The sequence below is a fragment of the Lolium perenne genome, chromosome 7 (genome assembly GCF_019359855.2).
Source record: "Lolium perenne isolate Kyuss_39 chromosome 7, Kyuss_2.0, whole genome shotgun sequence".
Taxonomy (NCBI): domain Eukaryota; kingdom Viridiplantae; phylum Streptophyta; class Magnoliopsida; order Poales; family Poaceae; genus Lolium; species Lolium perenne.
Genome location: NC_067250.2, coordinates 320,313,251 through 320,331,674, shown reverse-complemented (window position 1 = coordinate 320,331,674; position 18,424 = coordinate 320,313,251). Strand labels below are relative to the sequence as shown.

The window sequence follows — 18,424 nt, the reverse complement described above, 5'->3', positions numbered from 1 at the left end:
ACAACGCAATACAAGAATACAATGGCCTAAGTGACTGACAAGGAATATGATAGAAATGCACGTCTGGAACAAAATAAAGTGTTATTATGTTCGTCGTTGGCATTCTATCTAGCCCTTAGAATTTATAATAAAGAACTTAATAATTGTTATTTTGCTCTGGTCAAATGAAAACAATGAGTTGTTCAAATTATGACATTACTCCATGTACGATGGATGAGTTATTATAAATCTTAATGGTGAAACACACATACATAACACTGACGCTAAAATGCCCTAAGGCAAATGATTTGAATTCCACTTATTTGTGGAACCGCCATTTAGGTCATGTTAGAAAGGAACGCATGAAGGAACTCCATGCAAATGGATTTTTGGAGTCATTTGATTTTTGAATCATTTTGGCGCTTGCAAATCTTTTCTAAAGAGAATGATTAAAATGCCGTTCATAGGCCAAGAGTTGAACGGGCAACTAACTTAGTGAAAAATACATGATGATGTATGTGGTTCACTGTGCATAGTTGTGTGCGGGAGATTCTTCTACTTCATGAAAACTTTCAACGATGAATTGAGTATATATATGTGGATATATTCAATAAGGAAGAAGTTTGAAACATTTGAATGGATTCAAATAAATTTCAGCATGAAGTGGAAATCATCGTAATAGAAAAGTCAAATATCTATGATTGGATCATGGTGAAAATATTTGAATTACGAGTTTTTAGCGAACATCTAAGAGAGTCATGAAATTGTTCTACAACTCACATTTCTTGGAGCATCATAATGATGATATAGTATCCGAGATATGTATCCAAACCTTGTTGGATTAATGATGAGATAAAATATTATGACACCATTATATTTTTGTGGATTATGCTTTAGTGACTACCGCTTTTACACTGAATAGAGCATCATCATGATCCGTTGAAATGACACCATACAAGTTATGGCATGGGTATAAACCTTAATAGTCCTTTCTTTAAATTTTGGTCTAAGAGTTTTTAACCAAAATCGGATGAATGTCTTTGTTGGTTATCCCAGAGATTTAATTGGGAATTCTTCCCACGAGACAAAGACAAAAGTGTTTGTCAATGTTTCTTATTTCCAAGAAATTGTTTCTAGTGAAGTATTTGAGTGGGAGGACAATATAATTTGATAAGGTTTATGAACCTGAGCATAATGATCAGAGTAGCGCATCATCGGAATTGGTTTCGGAAGCGGCCACGACGATCATGGCTCCCATGACTACAAAGTGTTTTAGCCATGGAGATCAAAGTACATATTGAACCTTGTAGGTATGGTTTACTTTGTGATCAAATAAATGATTTGTGGACAAGGATTGATTTTGAACAATGATAAACCAACTACAAACAAAGAAGTTATGATGGGCCCTAACTCTGTTAAAATGGCTATACGCCATGAAATCCAAGATAGATGAATACTTTTTGAAAGTAAATGGATCTATAAAATTGATGGACTTAGATGAAATATCCTTGAAGAAGCTCAACTTGTCGAAAAGTTGTTTACGACAAAGTTCAAAGAGTTGACTATGATAAGATTAGATCTTCCGTAGCAATGCTTATAGTCTATGTGGATTATTCTAGTAATCACTACATATTTATTTTATGAGATATGCTAGTAGGATGGCAAAATACACTACTTAAACAGAAGTATGTATTAAAGGTGTATACAAGATACAACCAATTGTTTTGCTAGTCCGTAGAATACTAGATAGGTATACAAACTTCAATTGGATGAAGTGAGTATCACGGAGTTGGAATCTTCACCAGATGAAATAGTCAAAGAGTTTTTGATTTCATCAGAAACGATGAAGAGGCTTGCATTTGCAAGAAATTAAGTGGGAGTGCTGAGACATATTTATAATACTTTATGTAGATGACATATAGTTGGTTATAAATAATGTAATTATATACTTGATTAAAAAGTTTTCATTGAGAAATTAACTTCAATGAAAAGATATGGACTGAAACAAATTTAGTGTCAAGATCTATGAAGATAGATTAAAACACAAAATAAGTTTAAGTCAAAGTACATAGAATGGATATTGAAATAGTTCAATATAGAAATATTAAGAAGATGTTCTTGTCATGTGAAGTTTTAACAAGACTTGAGTGTATCTGACACTCAATGAGTGAAAACACATGAGTGATTATAGATCACAAATAATATGTACACAATCAGATGTCATGTGCTCTTAAAAATGTTATGAGCATGTACCAGAATGATTCATGTGATGATCATTGAAAAACAGTAAGAATATTCTTGAGTACTTGAGAAGAACCAAGGATATATATATATAGTTTTGTATGGAGAAATGATAAAACAAATCACTGTAAGGTGTTGCACCGATATTAGTTTTGTCACATATGAAAATAAAATTTTAAATCTCAAATTAGACTAAGTGTTGTCTTAAAGGTAGCACAATGAGCTAGAAGTTGTCTATGTTAGATTTAGAAGAGTTCTAAATATTGTGACGTATTCTACAAACGAAGGCAGAATATGTCATTATTTTGACAAATGACTGAGGATGTTGAGTCAAGAAGTTCTTTGAGAACTTGGTGTAGTTCCGATAGTGTCAGAACTTTGAAGCTATATTGTATGTGACAATATTAGTGACTTATTTCAGACTGCGGAAATAAGGTTCCACCAGAAGATCAAACATATTTAATGCCAACTCATTTGGAAATGAGTGATGCGTTGAGACGCAAATGAATTACAAAATACATACGTTTCTGAGCGTGTCAGATCTGTTGACTAAAAACCTCTCCCATGAGCAACACATGATAAAACACCGGAAGGCCAAGGTGTTATATCTTTACAAATGTAAACTAGATTACTGACTCTAGTGCAAGTGGGAGACTGAAGGAGATATGCCCTAGAGGCAATAATAAAGTGGTTATAATTTATATCTTTATGTTTATGATAAATGTTTATATATCATGCTATAATTGTATTAACCGAAACGTTAGTACATGTGTGATATGTAGACAACAAGAAGTCCCTAGTATGCCTCTTAAACTAGCTTGTTGATTAATGGATGATTAGTTTCATAATCATGAACATTGGATGTTATTAATAACAAGGTTATATCATTATATGAATGATGTAATGGACACACCCAATTAAGCGTAGCATAAGATCTCATCATTAAGTTATTTGCTATAAGCTTTTCGATACATAGTTACCTAGTCCTTATGACCATGAGATCATGTAAATCACTTATACCGGAAAGGTACTTTGATTACACCAAACGCCACTGCGTAAATGGGTGGTTATAAAGGTGGGATTAAGTATCCGGAAAGTATGAGTTGAGGCATATGGATCAACAGTGGGATTTGTCCATCCCGATGACGGATAGATATACTCTGGGCCCTCTCGGCGGAATGTCGTCTAATGTCTTGCAAGCATATGAATAAGTTCATAAGAGACCACATACCACGGTATGAGTAAAGAATACTTGTCAGGAGACGAGGTTGAACAAGGTATAGAGTGATACCGAAGATCAAACCTCGGACAAGTAAAATATCGCGTGATAAAGGGAATTGGTATTGTATGTGAATGGTTCATTCGATCACTAAAGTCATCGTTGAATATGTGGGAGCCATTATGGATCTCCAGATCCCGCTATTGGTTATTGGTCGGAGTGAGTACTCAACCATGTCCGCATAGTTCACGAACCGTAGGGTGACACACTTAAAGTTGGATGTTGAAATGGTAGAACTTGAATATGGAATGGAGTTCGAATATTTGTTCGGAGTCCCGGATGAGATCCCGGACATCACGAGGAGTTCCGGAATGGTCCGGAGAATAAGATTCATATATAGGATGTCATTTTATGTGAATTAAAATAACACGGAAGGTTCTATGGAAGGTTCTAGAAAAATCCGGAAGAAACCACCAAGGAAGGTGGAGTCCACATGGGACTCCACCTCCATGGCCGGCCAACCCTAGTGGGGGTGGAGTCCCAAGTGGACTCCCCCTTAGGGGGCCGGCCACCCCCCCCATATGGGAGGTGGAACTCCCACCTCTAGTGGGAGTCCTAGCTTGGGTAGGTTTGCCCACCATATGGAAGGTTTTGGGTTCGGGTCTTATTCGAAGACTTGGAGACCAACACTTGGGGTTCCACCTATATAATGAGGGGCCAAGGGAGGGGGCCAGCCACCCAAAAAAAGCACCACAAGGTGGCCGCACCACTAGATGGCCGGCGCCCCCCTCCCAAACCCTAGCTGCCCCCTCTCTCCTCCATAGCTCCCGCACGCTTAGCGAAGCTCCGCCGAAGTTCTCCACCGCCACCGACACCACGCCGTCGTGCTGTCGGATTCAAGAGGAGCTACTACTTCCGCTGCCCGCTGGAACGGGGAGGTGGACGTCGTCTTCATCAACAACTGAACGTGTGACCGAGTACGGAGGTGCTGCCCGTTCGTGGCGTCGGAGGGATCGTGGTCAAGATCTTCTACGCGATTTTGCAAGCGGCAAGTGAACGTCTACCGCAGCAACAAGAGCCTCATCTTGTAGGCTTTGGAATCTCTTCAAGGGTGAGACTCGATAAACCCCTCGTTGCTACCGTCTTCTAGATTGCATCTTGGCTTGGATTGCGTGTTCGCGGTAGGAAAATTTTTGTTTTCTATGCAACGTTATCCTACAGTAAAATTCCACCATGAATGATGCATGGGTTAGGTTAGAGGTCCAACATTTCTCTAACACATATACAAACTTCATGGACTTACAAGTTTCCATTCTATTTCGCATCGATAGGCATCCATAAGCAAAAGTCATGACATTAACTAAATAATAAGTGCAATGTCGAAAGCCTGCCCTATGAAAGCATGGTTGTGCTAACTCCCAACTTAGAATTTTTAAGCATATAATCAACATAAGATAGTCACAATGGTTCAAGTTTATTAAGTGCAAGAAAGTAAATGTGTTATCAAGTTCGTGAGAGCTTTACTGACTATTTTTCTCATAATCAATTCGAAAGATAGATAAAACATGATGAATATACTTGGCATAGAAATAATGATAATAGGTAGATATGGTGGACAAAATTGGCAAAGTTTATTTTTAGTGGTTGGATGCAAGAGTAGAGCTTCATACAAGGCTAGCAAAAGACTAGGAGCGACCAACTAAGGGAGCAATAATGGCCATAATCATGCATAACGACAAAACAATATTAATCAAAGCATAAAGTGATATCACAAGTCAAAAACCAAATGATCATGAAGGATTTAGTTGACTGGTTGGTAGTCATAACATGGTGTAAGCATGTGCCAAGTCAATCCAATAAAGAATCAAAGAAGAATATCACGATATTATACTTCTATGATAAAAGCAACACATGATTCTTTCAATGGAACATTAAGCACTCTCAGATATTTGAGAAAAATCATGATGCAACAATAAATACTAAGCATATTATAAAAATAAAATCCAACATGGCATGCCAAAGTCTATGCCACAGTCTAGACAAGCTTTCTTTTGCATCACTTAGAATGAAACTTTTTACTCGTCTCAAACACCAATCAATTTATTTGAAACAACTCCCATAAATAAAGAACAATATAGACCAAAGAGCTAATCATACATGAATTAATAAAACTAACAAGCTCTGTACAAAAAAATAAAGTAGAAAACCAAAGCTCAACGAAGTACTAGAAAACTAGAACATTCGCAGAACAGTAAAAGTGCTATAGTGTTCTATGCAATTAAAACAGAGTGTGTTATACTCCAAAACAAATATGGTGGGATCCAACCTTATTTACAGCAAACGAAAGAAAAGAAAACTAAAAAAAAGACGCTCCAAGAATAACACATAGCATATGAAGCAATAAAAATATAGTGCATAGAAAGATGACCTGTTGCTTTGTTGATGCAGAAGGGGATGCCCAGGATGCCTTGGGCATCCCAAAGTTTTGATGCTTGTACCACTTGGATAGTTCTTGGGGGTGGTAGGGGCATCCCTATGCTTGAGTTTTTATCTATTCTTTATTTCATCACATCATTCGTCTTTTCCTACACTTGAAAACTTCCTTCATACAAAACTTCACACAATTCTTCATTAGCAATGTTAGTGCAATTAAAATAATAAATCCACCTGGGTATAGTTATAACATATATAAATCATCTATCAAAACATTAGCTATTGTAGCAACTCTTTCAAAAAAACTCTTTCTCTCAAAAGAACCCAAAAAGAAAGAGAAAAAGAGGCAAATGCAAATAGTGGCAGAAATCTGTCAAAACAGAACAATAGGTAAATATCGATTTTTTTTAAATATCCTCTGTTGCTCAGATCGAAAAGTGAAAAACTAATGTAAGTTAGATAATAACCCGAGGCATACGTTGAAAAATTGGCATCTCAAAATTACGTACTGGCTGGGAGTAAGAATTTTTACGGTAACAACATAGAATCCGTTTCTGGACAGCAACTTCCCCAAATCTTACCTTCCTCCTATTAGAGGCTACTCTTGGCATAAAAATGAAATAAAAATGATAAGTAGAGGTTGTTACAGAGGTAACAACTTCCAAGACTCAATAAAAGAAAAATTACAGAAAATAAATATGAGTTGTCTCCCATAAGCGCTTTTTAACGCATTTCAGCTAGACGCAGAAAGTATTTCTATCAAGTATTATCAAGAGAAGAAACATCAACATCAATAACTTCCTCTAAAATACAAAGTTTCAAAATAGGCACTTTAGATACCCCTGGAGATGATTCAACATGTAAATTACTCTTAGTTGTACTGAAAGTTTTATCAATTTTAAACATATTATGGGGCTTTGGTTTGGGTACCTTGGGAGCATACATGAATTTTTGCTCTTTCCACAAAAGCTTTCTCCTTTTTAAATCTGAGAGAAGAAAAAGTTGAACTTAAAGTTTCCATAGCTTTCTCTAGTTTACCAATTCTAAGGTTTTTATTATCATGAGTATTGCTGGCCTCTAAAACAGTGATTTTCTTATTGAAACTTTCTATTGATTCATTAATTTGGCTAGCATTATTAAAAAAGTTCGGCAAATTTTTCTCTAAAGAGCTTAACCTTTTTACCACATCTTCCAAAGTGATCTCAATTTTAACAACATTAGTATGTGATATTCCTACCAAGTTTTCAATTAAATTGCAGGCTTCTAAAGCAGGAGTACCCACAAAATTACCTCTTGTGAGAGTATCCAAAACATACATCTTCCAGCTAGATATGCCAACATAAAAATTTCTAAGAAAGATCAAGGTAGAATATTTCTTAGTACATCTATGGTGAGCATCACTTATTCTATACCAAGCATCTTTCAAACTTTCTCCCACTTGTTATTTAAAAGAACGAATCTCAACTTCAGGAATACTCATTCTAACAAGATAAAACTATAACAACAGAAATAAGAACTATAATAGCAACTATTTTTATGTGTTTTTTATATAAATAAGCAAACAAGATAAAATAAAGTAACTAAACAAAACAATAAAAAAAATAAAGAGATTGGAGATGAGAGACTCCCCTTGCAGAAATCCTCTTTCCGCCCGGCAACAGTGCCAGAAAATCTTGATGGTGCTCCAGGTACGGCGCCAGACAATCTTGGTGTTGGTTGTGGAAGCGGTTGGGAAACCCAAGAGGAAAGTGTGATGAGAACAGCAACAAGTTTTCCCTCAGTAAGAAACCTTAATCGACCAGTAGGAGAAAGGAGTGACTTCTGAAGGTGTTGTTGGCTGACTATTGGCAGGACGTACTACCGGCATCAGCAACAACGTGAAACCTGCACACAACACAATCGCAATACTTTGCCCCAACTCACAGTGAGGTTGTCAATCTCACTGGTTTTGCTGATAGCAAAGAGTTAATCGTATGGTGTGGAAGGAGATGTTTGCAGTGAATGAAAAGAAAACAGTGCTTCTAAAAAAGTAAATAGAACATGATGATTGTATCAGTGTAAAGAAAAAGGACCGGGATCCACAGTTCACTAGGGTGTCTCTCCATAAAGATAAATAGCATGTTGGGCGAATAAATTACAGCTGACTAATAGAGAGAATAAAGTTCATACATAGCATGATGACTTCTATGGGATTCGTTTGGGCATTACAACATAATGCATAGACCGTAATCCAACTACGTCTATTACTAATAATTCACCTTTCGATTAGCATTCGCACCTTTTCCGGTATTAAGTTACAAGCAACAGATAATCGCATTAAGCAATGTGTGTAAAGTAAATAACAGAATTACCCTTGGATAAAGCATTGTTGTTTTCTCCCTAGTAGCAACAACACATCTACAATCTTAGAAGTTATTGTCACTCTTCCAGAAAACTAGATGCATGAACCCACTATCAAGCATAAATACTCCCTCTTGGAGTCACAAGCATCTACTTGGCCAAAGCATCTACTAGCAACGGAGAGCATGCAAGATCACAAATAACATATGACATCAGTCTCAGCCATAGTATACAATATTCATAGGATCCCGGCAAACACAACATGTAGCATTACATAAAGATGATCTTGATCATGATAGGTAGCTCACAAGATCTAAACATGAGGCACAAATTGGAGAAGACAATCATCTAGCTACTGCTATGAGCCCATAGTCCAGTGATGAACTACTCACACATCACTTCGGAGGTGGGCATGGCGATGTAGAAGCCTCCGGTGATGACCTCCCCCTCCGACAGGGTGCCGGGAAGAGCTTCAGAATCCTCCCGAGATGGATTCTGCGATGGCGGCCGCAACGGAATTTTCATGGATGAAGGCTCAGGTGTCCAGGGTTTTCCAAGAAGATGTATAAATAGGCGGAGGATTTAGGTCGGTGGGGTGCCTAGGTGGCCCACACCAACCCAAGGCGCGGGCCAGGCCAGATCGTGCCTAGGTGTGGTCTAGCCACCCTGCTGCACCTCTTCGACCCCCCTTCGGGCTTCGTCTTTGTTACGGTAAAATAGGCACTTTGGCTTTTGTTTCGCCCAATTCCGAGAATATATCCTGTACAGCTTTTCTGAGACCAAAACAGAAGAAAACCATGGAATTAGCACTGTGGCATCTTGTCAATAGGTTAGTGTTAGAAAATGTATAAAAGTGTAACGAAGTGCAAGTAAAACATAGTAGAATTTGTGTAAAACAAGCATGGAGCATCAAAAATTATAGATAAGTTTGCGACGTATCAATCACCGGAGCAAAATTTCCCGTGACTTTTGATTTCCGTTTTCCAGTTCGCGTTTTCGGTTTCTATTCTGCACAGCGACTAAAATCATCGAAACTGTAAAATTCGGGAGACCGAACTCCGTGTTTTCGGTTCGAGTTTATACGGGCACTACTAGAGATGCTCCTAGCAGAGCCCGTAAACATGCGAACTGAAAACTGCGAGTTTAGTTTACTGAACTCATGTTTACGGGTCGGGAAATCCCTGGCGCAGAACAGAGCCCGTAAACCAAAATGGTAAAACAAAATATTCTATTTACAGTTTTAATTTACGGGCTTTGTTTTGTGCCAGCGATTTCCGAACCCGGGTTTTCATAGAATCAACATGGACATGCAATAGTGGATCATAAAATCAACATCCAAATTATTACAACATATAAACAAATGTCTCAACCAAATTATTACAGCAGTTTTGAAAAAATAGAACAAATGAAGAAATGTCTCAACCAAATTACAACAATTTTCGAACAATCAAACAAATAAACAAATGTCTCAACAATGATACCTATTGCCGTCATGCACCGTCGAAGGAGGAGAAACATCGCTACCACCTTGACCAGGGTTGTCCACCATGCCCGCCACACGCGACTGGAAGCCTCGCACCACCGTAGCCTTGATCAACCATCGTCGCTGCCCTCTGCCCCCAACACACTCAGCGTTGAGGCCCGTAACCTCTAGGAGGCTTGCAGCAACAGCGACAGAGATCTAATCGGATGGGAGAGGTGAAGTTGTTCGACGCTGCTAGGGTTAGCCCATGGCGGCTTCCTTGGGAGAGACGCGAAGCGTTTGAAATCACTATAAATTCTGCAGAATAAATACGCCATCTTCACCTATTCACTCACTAGTAGTAGAAGTACTTCTCAAATTTTTACCTACCAGCATGAACATGCACAAGATCGATACGATCGATGGATAGCATTATATTTATACATTCACCAAAAAGCGGGAAAATGGAACACAAAATGAAAGAAAGAATAAAAGATAAAGTTAAATGTAAAGCTAAAATAAAAATAAAACTATCGCTCGTGGGCAAGCTAGATAGTGAGAATGAATTTATACACTAAAATATTCTTTTGTGGGCGGAGGTGCTACAATTTTTTTTCTAAAATTTTAGAAATAATACGCAAATTAAGAAATTTCTAAAACTAATACACGACCGCCCAATCTTGGCTCGGTAACGAGCTAAACAATCCAAGCTAAAGCAATAGTAGAGCTTGGGCCAGTAGCCCTCGCCGCCCAACCCACCGACCAACAGCATGTACCACGCAACAATAAGAACCTTTCATGTATGTTACGTCCGCATGTGGCTGTAGCTGGCGACCTAGCCAAAAGTCGAGGTGAGGGGGGATTATAACTAGCATTGGTGTCGATGGAAATGGTGAGGCGAAGGAGTTGGGGAGCCAACAACAATGATAGCCTCGAGCCATGTGTGATTTCTACGAGTGTTGACCGTTCAATGACACTAAACGCGTCAAACATGACCTCCCTTACAAGAAAGAAAAATATTTTATGGGATTTTATTCACAAATTTACCTTTGTAGACCAACTCCAGTAGTTTCTGAAGTTGATTGAATTGATGGAACAGGTCATATAATTTTTTTTTCTCTAGAAACTAATAGAAAGAGACAATATATAACGTGCCTTCCTGAATGGGCTTCGTTGTCTTCATTTACGTACATTTGGCCTTTTCGGTCCAATGGACTTGCCCAGCGTATGTCCACCAGTCCATGTAGACAAGAACGGGGGCGATCGATCGGGTTCGTTCTCCATTGGATCGATCGAGTCAGTTGGTATCGGTTTCATCAGCCACCATGGAGCTGAGATCGGGGCGACGCCTGCGCTCGTCGGGAACGGCACCGATCGGGTTCGCCTCTGCCATGGAGTTGAGGTCGGGGCGCCGCATCTGTTCCAGCCAGCAGGTACGCATCCCAGAAGACCTCGGACCGGACCGTATCAGCGCCCTACCCGACGATCTGCTCCTCATCATCCTCGCCCGCCTCCGATCCATCGTCACCGCCGCGCGCACCGGTATCCTCTCCCGCCGGTGGCGCAACCTATGGACGCTCCTCTCCACGCTCATCTTCCACAATGTAAAATACTCCTCGCTCGAACCGGTGCTAGCCCGCCTTGTCTCCCCCGCCGTCTCCCTTCTCGAGATCCACATCCCCATCACGAGGAGGCAGCCCGATCGTTGGGACTGGTGGGAGCACATGTCCCCTGTCGAAGTGTATATGGACGCTGGTGTCACCTCGCTACTGCGTGCCGCCGCACGGCTTGAGCCGGAGGAGCTCGTGTTCACCATCGACAAGGTAAAAGGCAGCCATGTCGATGTGCCCTACTTCCGCCGTGCCGCCTCGATCGTGCTAAAAGCAAACACCTTTAGCGCCCCTTTCCACATGCCACCCGGTGTTGAGTTTGTCGCTCTCGATACACTATCCCTCTCATGCTCTATCACTGGCCTCGATGACCTCATCTCCCGGTGCCCACGCCTCCGCGTCCTCCGACTCAAGGTGCCCACCAAAAATTACTTGGTGATGGTCCACTCCACGTCGCTGCAACAGCTATTCGTGAACACCCGAGATGGCACAAGTCGCGTTGACATTGATGCCCCCGTGCTTAGGCGATTGTCCATGTCATTACGCCCTTACAGGCAACTGGACATCTCCGTCATGGCACCAATGATGGAGACCATCTCATGGTACTGCTCTTATTGCTATGTGAGGTTGGCTCCTGGTTTTGGTAGCTGGCGGCTCAATGAGCTAAGGATACAAATGGCACAGAGGCAAGAAGAGCTCCCTTCGTTGCACATTGATGCTAGCATGGTGTGTCCTCTATTTCTCAATTACTCACTACGACTGCCAAGTGTTGACTGAACTAACCTTTATGAATGACATTTTCTTCTATCTAATTGTTTTCTAGTGCTCGTTATCTGATCCTCCACAAGTGGCAGACTTTAGGAAGGAGATTGAGAAGCATTTGTTTGCAGCCTTCTCAAGTTTGGAGCTACATCTCATAACATGTGGGCATGATTACGGATCATTGGTGTTTCATCTCATTGGGATGCATCAGATTCATAGGGCCATGCGGAGGCTTAATGTCATCATTCCGGAAATAAATGTAACACTCTACTTTTATTTTATTATACAATATATGTATATCTCAATAGTGAAGTGTAGTAACTCGATTTTATTCTTGTTTCAGGAGAAGAAAGAATGCCCAACAAATTGTCTTTGTCGTCCCACGAAAGTCCAAACCATCTTGTTGATTGCACTCGAGGAAATACAAATTGATGGTTTTGAAGGAGACGGTCATGAATTTGATTTCTTGGAATTGGTGTTTAAGTCTGCGCCAATGCTTAAAAGAGTGACTGTGAAGCTGTCACATGATGATCATCAAGAACCAAAGTATGCACGACTGTACGGCCTTTTCAGGGCATATACTTCCGTGGAATGTTGTGTTTATCTTAGCACTGGTGAGTATATGGCTTGCATATATGATTAGCGTGCTCCTAAAGGTCATTACTTGTAGTGAGTTGAACTGTTTTTCGAAACGGGGAAAGCTGCAGCCTCTGCATGAATTGATGTATACGAGTCTTTTTATTTACTTATTCAACAGTATATCAGTATAGAAATGCAAAGCCTCCTTCCGTCGTACAAGGGCAGTTTTGTTCATAACATCTGTTGAATTAAATATTTCTATGGTGGTGAATTTATTTTTGGTGATCTTTTCCAGCGCTAGCTTGTGGAGAAAATGTGCATATTAATTTCACATTTTTATGTTCTGACGACAAAAAATGAGAGAGCATTCTCTATGATTGAACATATATTGGGTCTAACGTACACGCAGTTTGTGTGGAAGTTTTGATAGCAGAATAAAATGGAAAAGGAAACAGGACAGTACAGTACATATGCTATACGGACAGTACTAGGAGACCTTGGGCATTCTTTTCTTTTTTGAAACGGAGGCAAAAGCTTTGCCTCATCTATTAATTAAGAAGAAGGTGCTCAGTTTTTAGGAGAAGATTGTAGTCCGACTCGATCGATAACTGTCAAATACGTTACTTAAGCGCAGCCCAACCAAACCGAGTCGATCAGGTATCAAATTCGAGACTTCGTCGTTGTTTTAGCAGAACCTGAAAAACCATGGACACGTCTATAGACAATCTCGCAGAAGCGTCCAACAAGAAAAGGCCAGCGGGTCAACCACAACTTCTATGTGGAAGCTCGGTAGGAAAGTGTAGGATTGATAAGACGACAACGTACGGGGCCGATCGGGCTCGTGCTCCATTGCATAGATCAGTTCAATTGGCATAGGTTTTGTCACTCGCCATGGAGCTGAGATCGGGACGCCGCCTGCGTTCCTCCGGAAGGGCCATGGAGTTGAGATCAGGGCGCCTCCTCTGTTCAACCCAGCAGCAGCAGGTACGCAGCCTAGAAGACCTCGGACCGGACCATATCAGTGCCCTACCCGACGATCTGCTCCTCCTCATCCTCGCCCGCCTCCGCTGCATCATCACCGCCGCACGCACCGGTATCCTCTCCCGCCGGTGGCGCAACCTATGGACGCTCCTCCCCTCGCTCGTCTTCCGCAATGTAGAGTACTCCTCGCTCAAACCGGCTCTCGCCCGCCTCTCGTCCGCTGTCTCCCTTCTCGACATCCACATCCCCTTCATGAGGAGGCGCCCCGATCATTGGGAGCGGTGGCGCGGGTCAGTTATCGACGTGTATCTAGACGCCGCTGGTGTTACCTCGCTGCTGCTTGAAGCTGCACGCCTTGAGCCCGAGGAGCTCGTGTTCGCCATCAACAGCAATGTAACAGGCAGCCACGTCGAAGTGCCCTACTTCCGCCGTGCCACCTCGATCGTGCTAAAATCAAACATCTTCATCACTCCTTTCCACATGCCAGCTGGTGTTGAGTTTGCTGCTCTTGATACACTGACCCTCTCGTGCTCTATCACTGGCCTAGACGACCTCATCTCCCGGTGCCCACGCCTACGTGTCCTCAGGCTCAAGGTGTCCACCAAAAATAACTTGGTGATTGTCCACTCCACGTCGCTGCAAGAGCTATTTGTGGACTCCAGATTTCGCACAGACCGCCTCGACATTGCTGCCCCTGTCCTCCGGCAATTGACCGTGTCATTACCCCCCTACGTTGGAATCAACATCTCCGTGTTGGCGCCAATTGTGGAGATGATCTCGTGGTACTGCTGTTATGTCGATGCAAGCGTACCTATTGGGTTTGGTCGTTGGAGATTGATAGAGCTGATGTTGAAAAAGACGGCAACGAGACAAGGACAGCTCCCTTCACTACGCATTCATGCCGACATTGTGCGTGTCTTCTCATTCTCAATTTTACTACTCCATAAATTAATTAAACTGCATAAATGATATTTTTTCATGTTAAATTTGTTTTTCAGTGCTCTTCCCCTTTCCCTGGTCAACTGACCAACTTCAAGCGGGAGATTAAGAAGCATATGGTTGCGGTGTTCTCAGATTTGCAGTTGCATCTAACGACAGGTGGACATGTTTTTGGAGCATTCGTGTTTCACCTCATTGGGCTGAATCGGATCCGTAGGACCGTGCGGAGGCTAAAGGTCATCCTAGGAGGTTCAAAGGTAATTCACCGTTCTTATTATCATGCATGTATGAGTAGTATTTTTGCTAATAATAATATATTGTGTAGTAATTAACATAGGTTTGGTTTTAGGTGAAAGAAGAATGCCCACAGAATTGTCTTTGTCATCCTGGAGACTGGAAAGTTCAAACTATCACACTGATTGCTCTTGAAGAAGTGGAAATTGATGGTTTCGTAGGAGTGGAACATGAGGTAGATTTCTTGAAATTGGTGTGTAAGTCTGCGCCAATGCTTAAAAAAGTGATTGTAAAGCTGCCACATGAGGACTCATCTAGTAGCAAAATATGCACAGAACTACACGACCTTTTCAGGGCATATTCTTCCATAGAAAGTTGTATTTATCTTAGCAGTGGTGAGCATTTGTCTTGCATACATAATCAGGGTGATCTTCAAGGTCATTACTTTGAGTGAGTTGTAATGTCAATGGTGAAGAGAAATGCAAGGCTACCTCTGTTGTACAATGGTGTTGTGGACAGTGTTGATCGAATAACTTAGTCATCAACTTGGCAGTTTTGTTGAAAACATCTATGTAATTCATGATATCTGATTTACCTTTCTTTGATTGAAAACATTGAGTTTTATATATGCAATAGAATACACAATAAGATATTTTTGCCCATTAAATTAAATGTAGTTTTGTAAGTTACAATTGATTTAATTATGTCTACCTATCAAAATTTTCATCTTCACATGATTTATCAACCATTAGATCATATATAGAGAGCACAAAAGGAGCACACGGTGTTAGACATTTTCGTTTCTCCCCGTTTCAAACTATTCCCTCCGTTAGCCGTTCCACGAGAATTTTCCAAATGTGTCAACAACACCACGGTGCATCCAAACCGTAGCATCTTTTTTTGCCAAAACAACAACAAGTACACGGTCACGGTGTGTCCTTTTTTCGAGTTGACAACGTGTGGATCTCGCACCACATTTTTTTTAAAATCCCGTGGCCTGCACACCAATGACCGTGGCCGATACAAATGTGTGAAAACAAGTAAAATTTTCACATCTCCAGACATATGCTTCTATCCACCGTGCCCGTGACAATGTGTCAAAAGGTGTAAAAAATGCTAAATGAGAACATGATGGATGGTCACCACCGATGCCGATACAATGTGTGAATTCACGTTAAAAAAATAACGGTTGTTCATTTCCAGTGGTTCACGGTTCAGAGCTGATCAACTACGGAAACAATTACATTTGGGCATTTAGTCCTGCAACTCAAACCTTTTCAACTGCATTTGCATTGTTTGGACACAGCTCTCGTTAGGAATTAGCCACTCAACACATGGACCGCAACATAGTTCCATACCTTGGCGAATCGTCACCGTCTGCCGAAGAGAAGATTGAGCAGCCGCCTACCGATACCACGGTCCAAAATGTCGCAGAAATGAGCATCGACGACCTCCCCGATGGAGTGATTGCAGCTATACTTGAAAAAGTTGCAGCTTCAGCTCGTTTGCCCGCCGACTTCCTATCCGCAACAATGACGTGAGTTTATTATTGTTAATTTATTTTATAACCCCCCACCCCCCACACACGGACGATCAATAGATACGTGGTTACAATCCGCTAAACGCAGGTCCTAGAGGTTCACGAGACCGGAAGGAGCCGTTCTGTCCTCAAAAAAGTCAGTGCGCGTTGCTTCGACTTCAGCGCGAAAAAATGGTCGGATGGGCCAAAAACATTCTTGCAAACATGCGCTGAAGCAGGCAACCTTGATGCAGCATATATCCTAGGGATGGTATGTTTACATTTCGCCATGTCACCGTCTAGTTTTTCTTCACAAACGTTGCAGCATACATCTTTCTTTAGCACTTTTTAAATAAATAACCCCAATTTTTTGGTAGATCACGTTCTACTGTGTCAAGTTGCGTGCGGATGGCGTTGCAAAGATATCATTAGCCGCAACCGGAGGGCACAAAGATGCGATCTACGCTATGGCAGTCATCATGTTCAACGGAAGCGGTGCAGGCGAGGAAAGCAGAGACATACATGGGGCCACCCATCTGTGTGCACATGCGGCAGCCCTAGGACATGTGATCGCCCTAAGAGAGCTGGGGTTCTGCATACATGATGGATACGGTATCGAACGAGACACACAAGAGGGTCACAGACTCGTAGCCCTTGCTAGGGCCCGTGAGATGGCCGAAGCCCTCGACGATCATGGTTCTCTCTTGGGCCCAACAGAACCAGGTAAGGGGGGCCAACCTACCATAGCAAACAAGTTTATGGTAGAGTGGTTCAGAGCTGGAGATGAAACACAGATCGAGTCGGGCAACGGGGACGACGTGTTACACATGTGCTCGAACCGCCTTTGCGGTCGGCAAGAGTCCAGAATTAGAGAGTTTCGACAGTGCTCCTTGTGCGCCATGGTTCAATATTGCTCTCAAGCATGTCAGGCGCGGCACTGGAGTCAACACGCAGCAACCTAAACGGTAGTTTGGCACAGAGCAGACCGCACCGTTTTTATCAATGTATCGATCCATTTGTTCTCTGCATTACCTACTTTCTGCCCTAGGGCTATCCAACAAGCTATGTAACAGTTTAAAGTTTATGTAAGCGCATTTGTAAGGCAGACTAATCGCCTGTTACAAGGACTTTTTCAATTGCCTTGATAATTGACATAATACAGTGGTAGAGTTCATTTGGCTAATAGTCTTTAAAAAATTCAACAACAAGGCAAAAAACAGAATGACTTACAAACTGAACCACACTGATTAATTTTTGCATCCACCTAGTTTTTTAGATCGTGGGCAGTCCTTCCGTGTGGCAGATTTTTTTCACTAAAGCCACCCGTGCCGAAGACAATGTGTGAAAACAGGTAAAAAACTACACATTGCACACGGTGTGGTGCTAGCACCTGCCACAGGCTACCGTCACCGGTGCAATGTGTCAAAAGCAGTAAAAAGGTATAAAATTCCACACAACGGGTGATCACCACCGTTCCAGATACAATGTGTGAAAACAAGTAAAAAACGACACTTTACATACGGTATGGCGCTGGCACATGTCAAAGTCTACCGTCGCCGATCCAATTTGTCAAAAGCACTAAAAAAAGCTAAAAATCTACAAGACGGGTGGTCAGCACCGTTGCCGATAGAATGTGTGGAATGATGTAGAAATGGTGTGGGAAAGTTGTGGCAGCATTTTTTCGTGCATGCGATCACGGAGCTCAAACGGCCGTTTAGTGAAAGTGCTCCTGGGTATTTGATCTGGACATGAGTTGAATCAGAACTCCTTATATCCAACGGCTGCCACCCTATGCATAGCTACCACCCTTGGTAGAAAATCCGCGTCGATATATATATATATATATATACCAGCACTATTCTACAACCGGTTGCAGAATAATATTCTGAGCACCGACTTGTACTTTCCTGGACATAAGGTTGTACTTCCCGGATAACAGGGTTCAACTTTCTGTTGAACTTACCTGAACTTCCTGTTTTCTTCAGAGGTACTGATTATACCTCGAGTTTCTCAACCATTTGCCGGAACTATGCAAGTGATATACCGTTGGATAGATAATGAAAAACCGCAACTTTTTCATGTTCACACTTTTCTCAAATTTTACACGGTTTAAATTTAATTTTGAA

General features: G+C 41.5%; 1 protein-coding gene across 1 annotated transcript; it reads left to right on the top strand.

Annotated features, from left to right (window-relative positions):
- Positions 1-10,987: 10,987 nt before the first annotated feature.
- Positions 10,988-12,805, top strand: LOC127314970 (putative F-box/FBD/LRR-repeat protein At5g56810). Its single transcript, XM_051345513.2, has 3 exons — positions 10,988-12,010; positions 12,108-12,305; positions 12,390-12,805. The coding sequence occupies exons 1-3, from the start codon at positions 11,000-11,002 to the stop codon at positions 12,687-12,689; spliced, it is 1,509 nt and encodes a 502-aa protein (XP_051201473.2). The 5' UTR covers positions 10,988-10,999; the 3' UTR covers positions 12,690-12,805.
- Positions 12,806-18,424: the final 5,619 nt, after the last annotated feature.

What these genes read in the sequence shown, in the direction of transcription:
- LOC127314970 (XM_051345513.2), top strand. Translation starts at nt 11,000, where the DNA reads ATGGAGCTGAGATCGGGGCGACGCCTGCGCTCGTCGGGAACGGCACCG. An exon ending in TGCACATTGATGCTAGCATG is followed by an intron (nt 12,011 to 12,107) that starts GTGTGTCCTCTA and finishes ATTGTTTTCTAG; the next exon opens with TGCTCGTTATCTGATCCTCC. An exon ending in TCATCATTCCGGAAATAAAT is followed by an intron (nt 12,306 to 12,389) that starts GTAACACTCTAC and finishes TTCTTGTTTCAG; the next exon opens with GAGAAGAAAGAATGCCCAAC.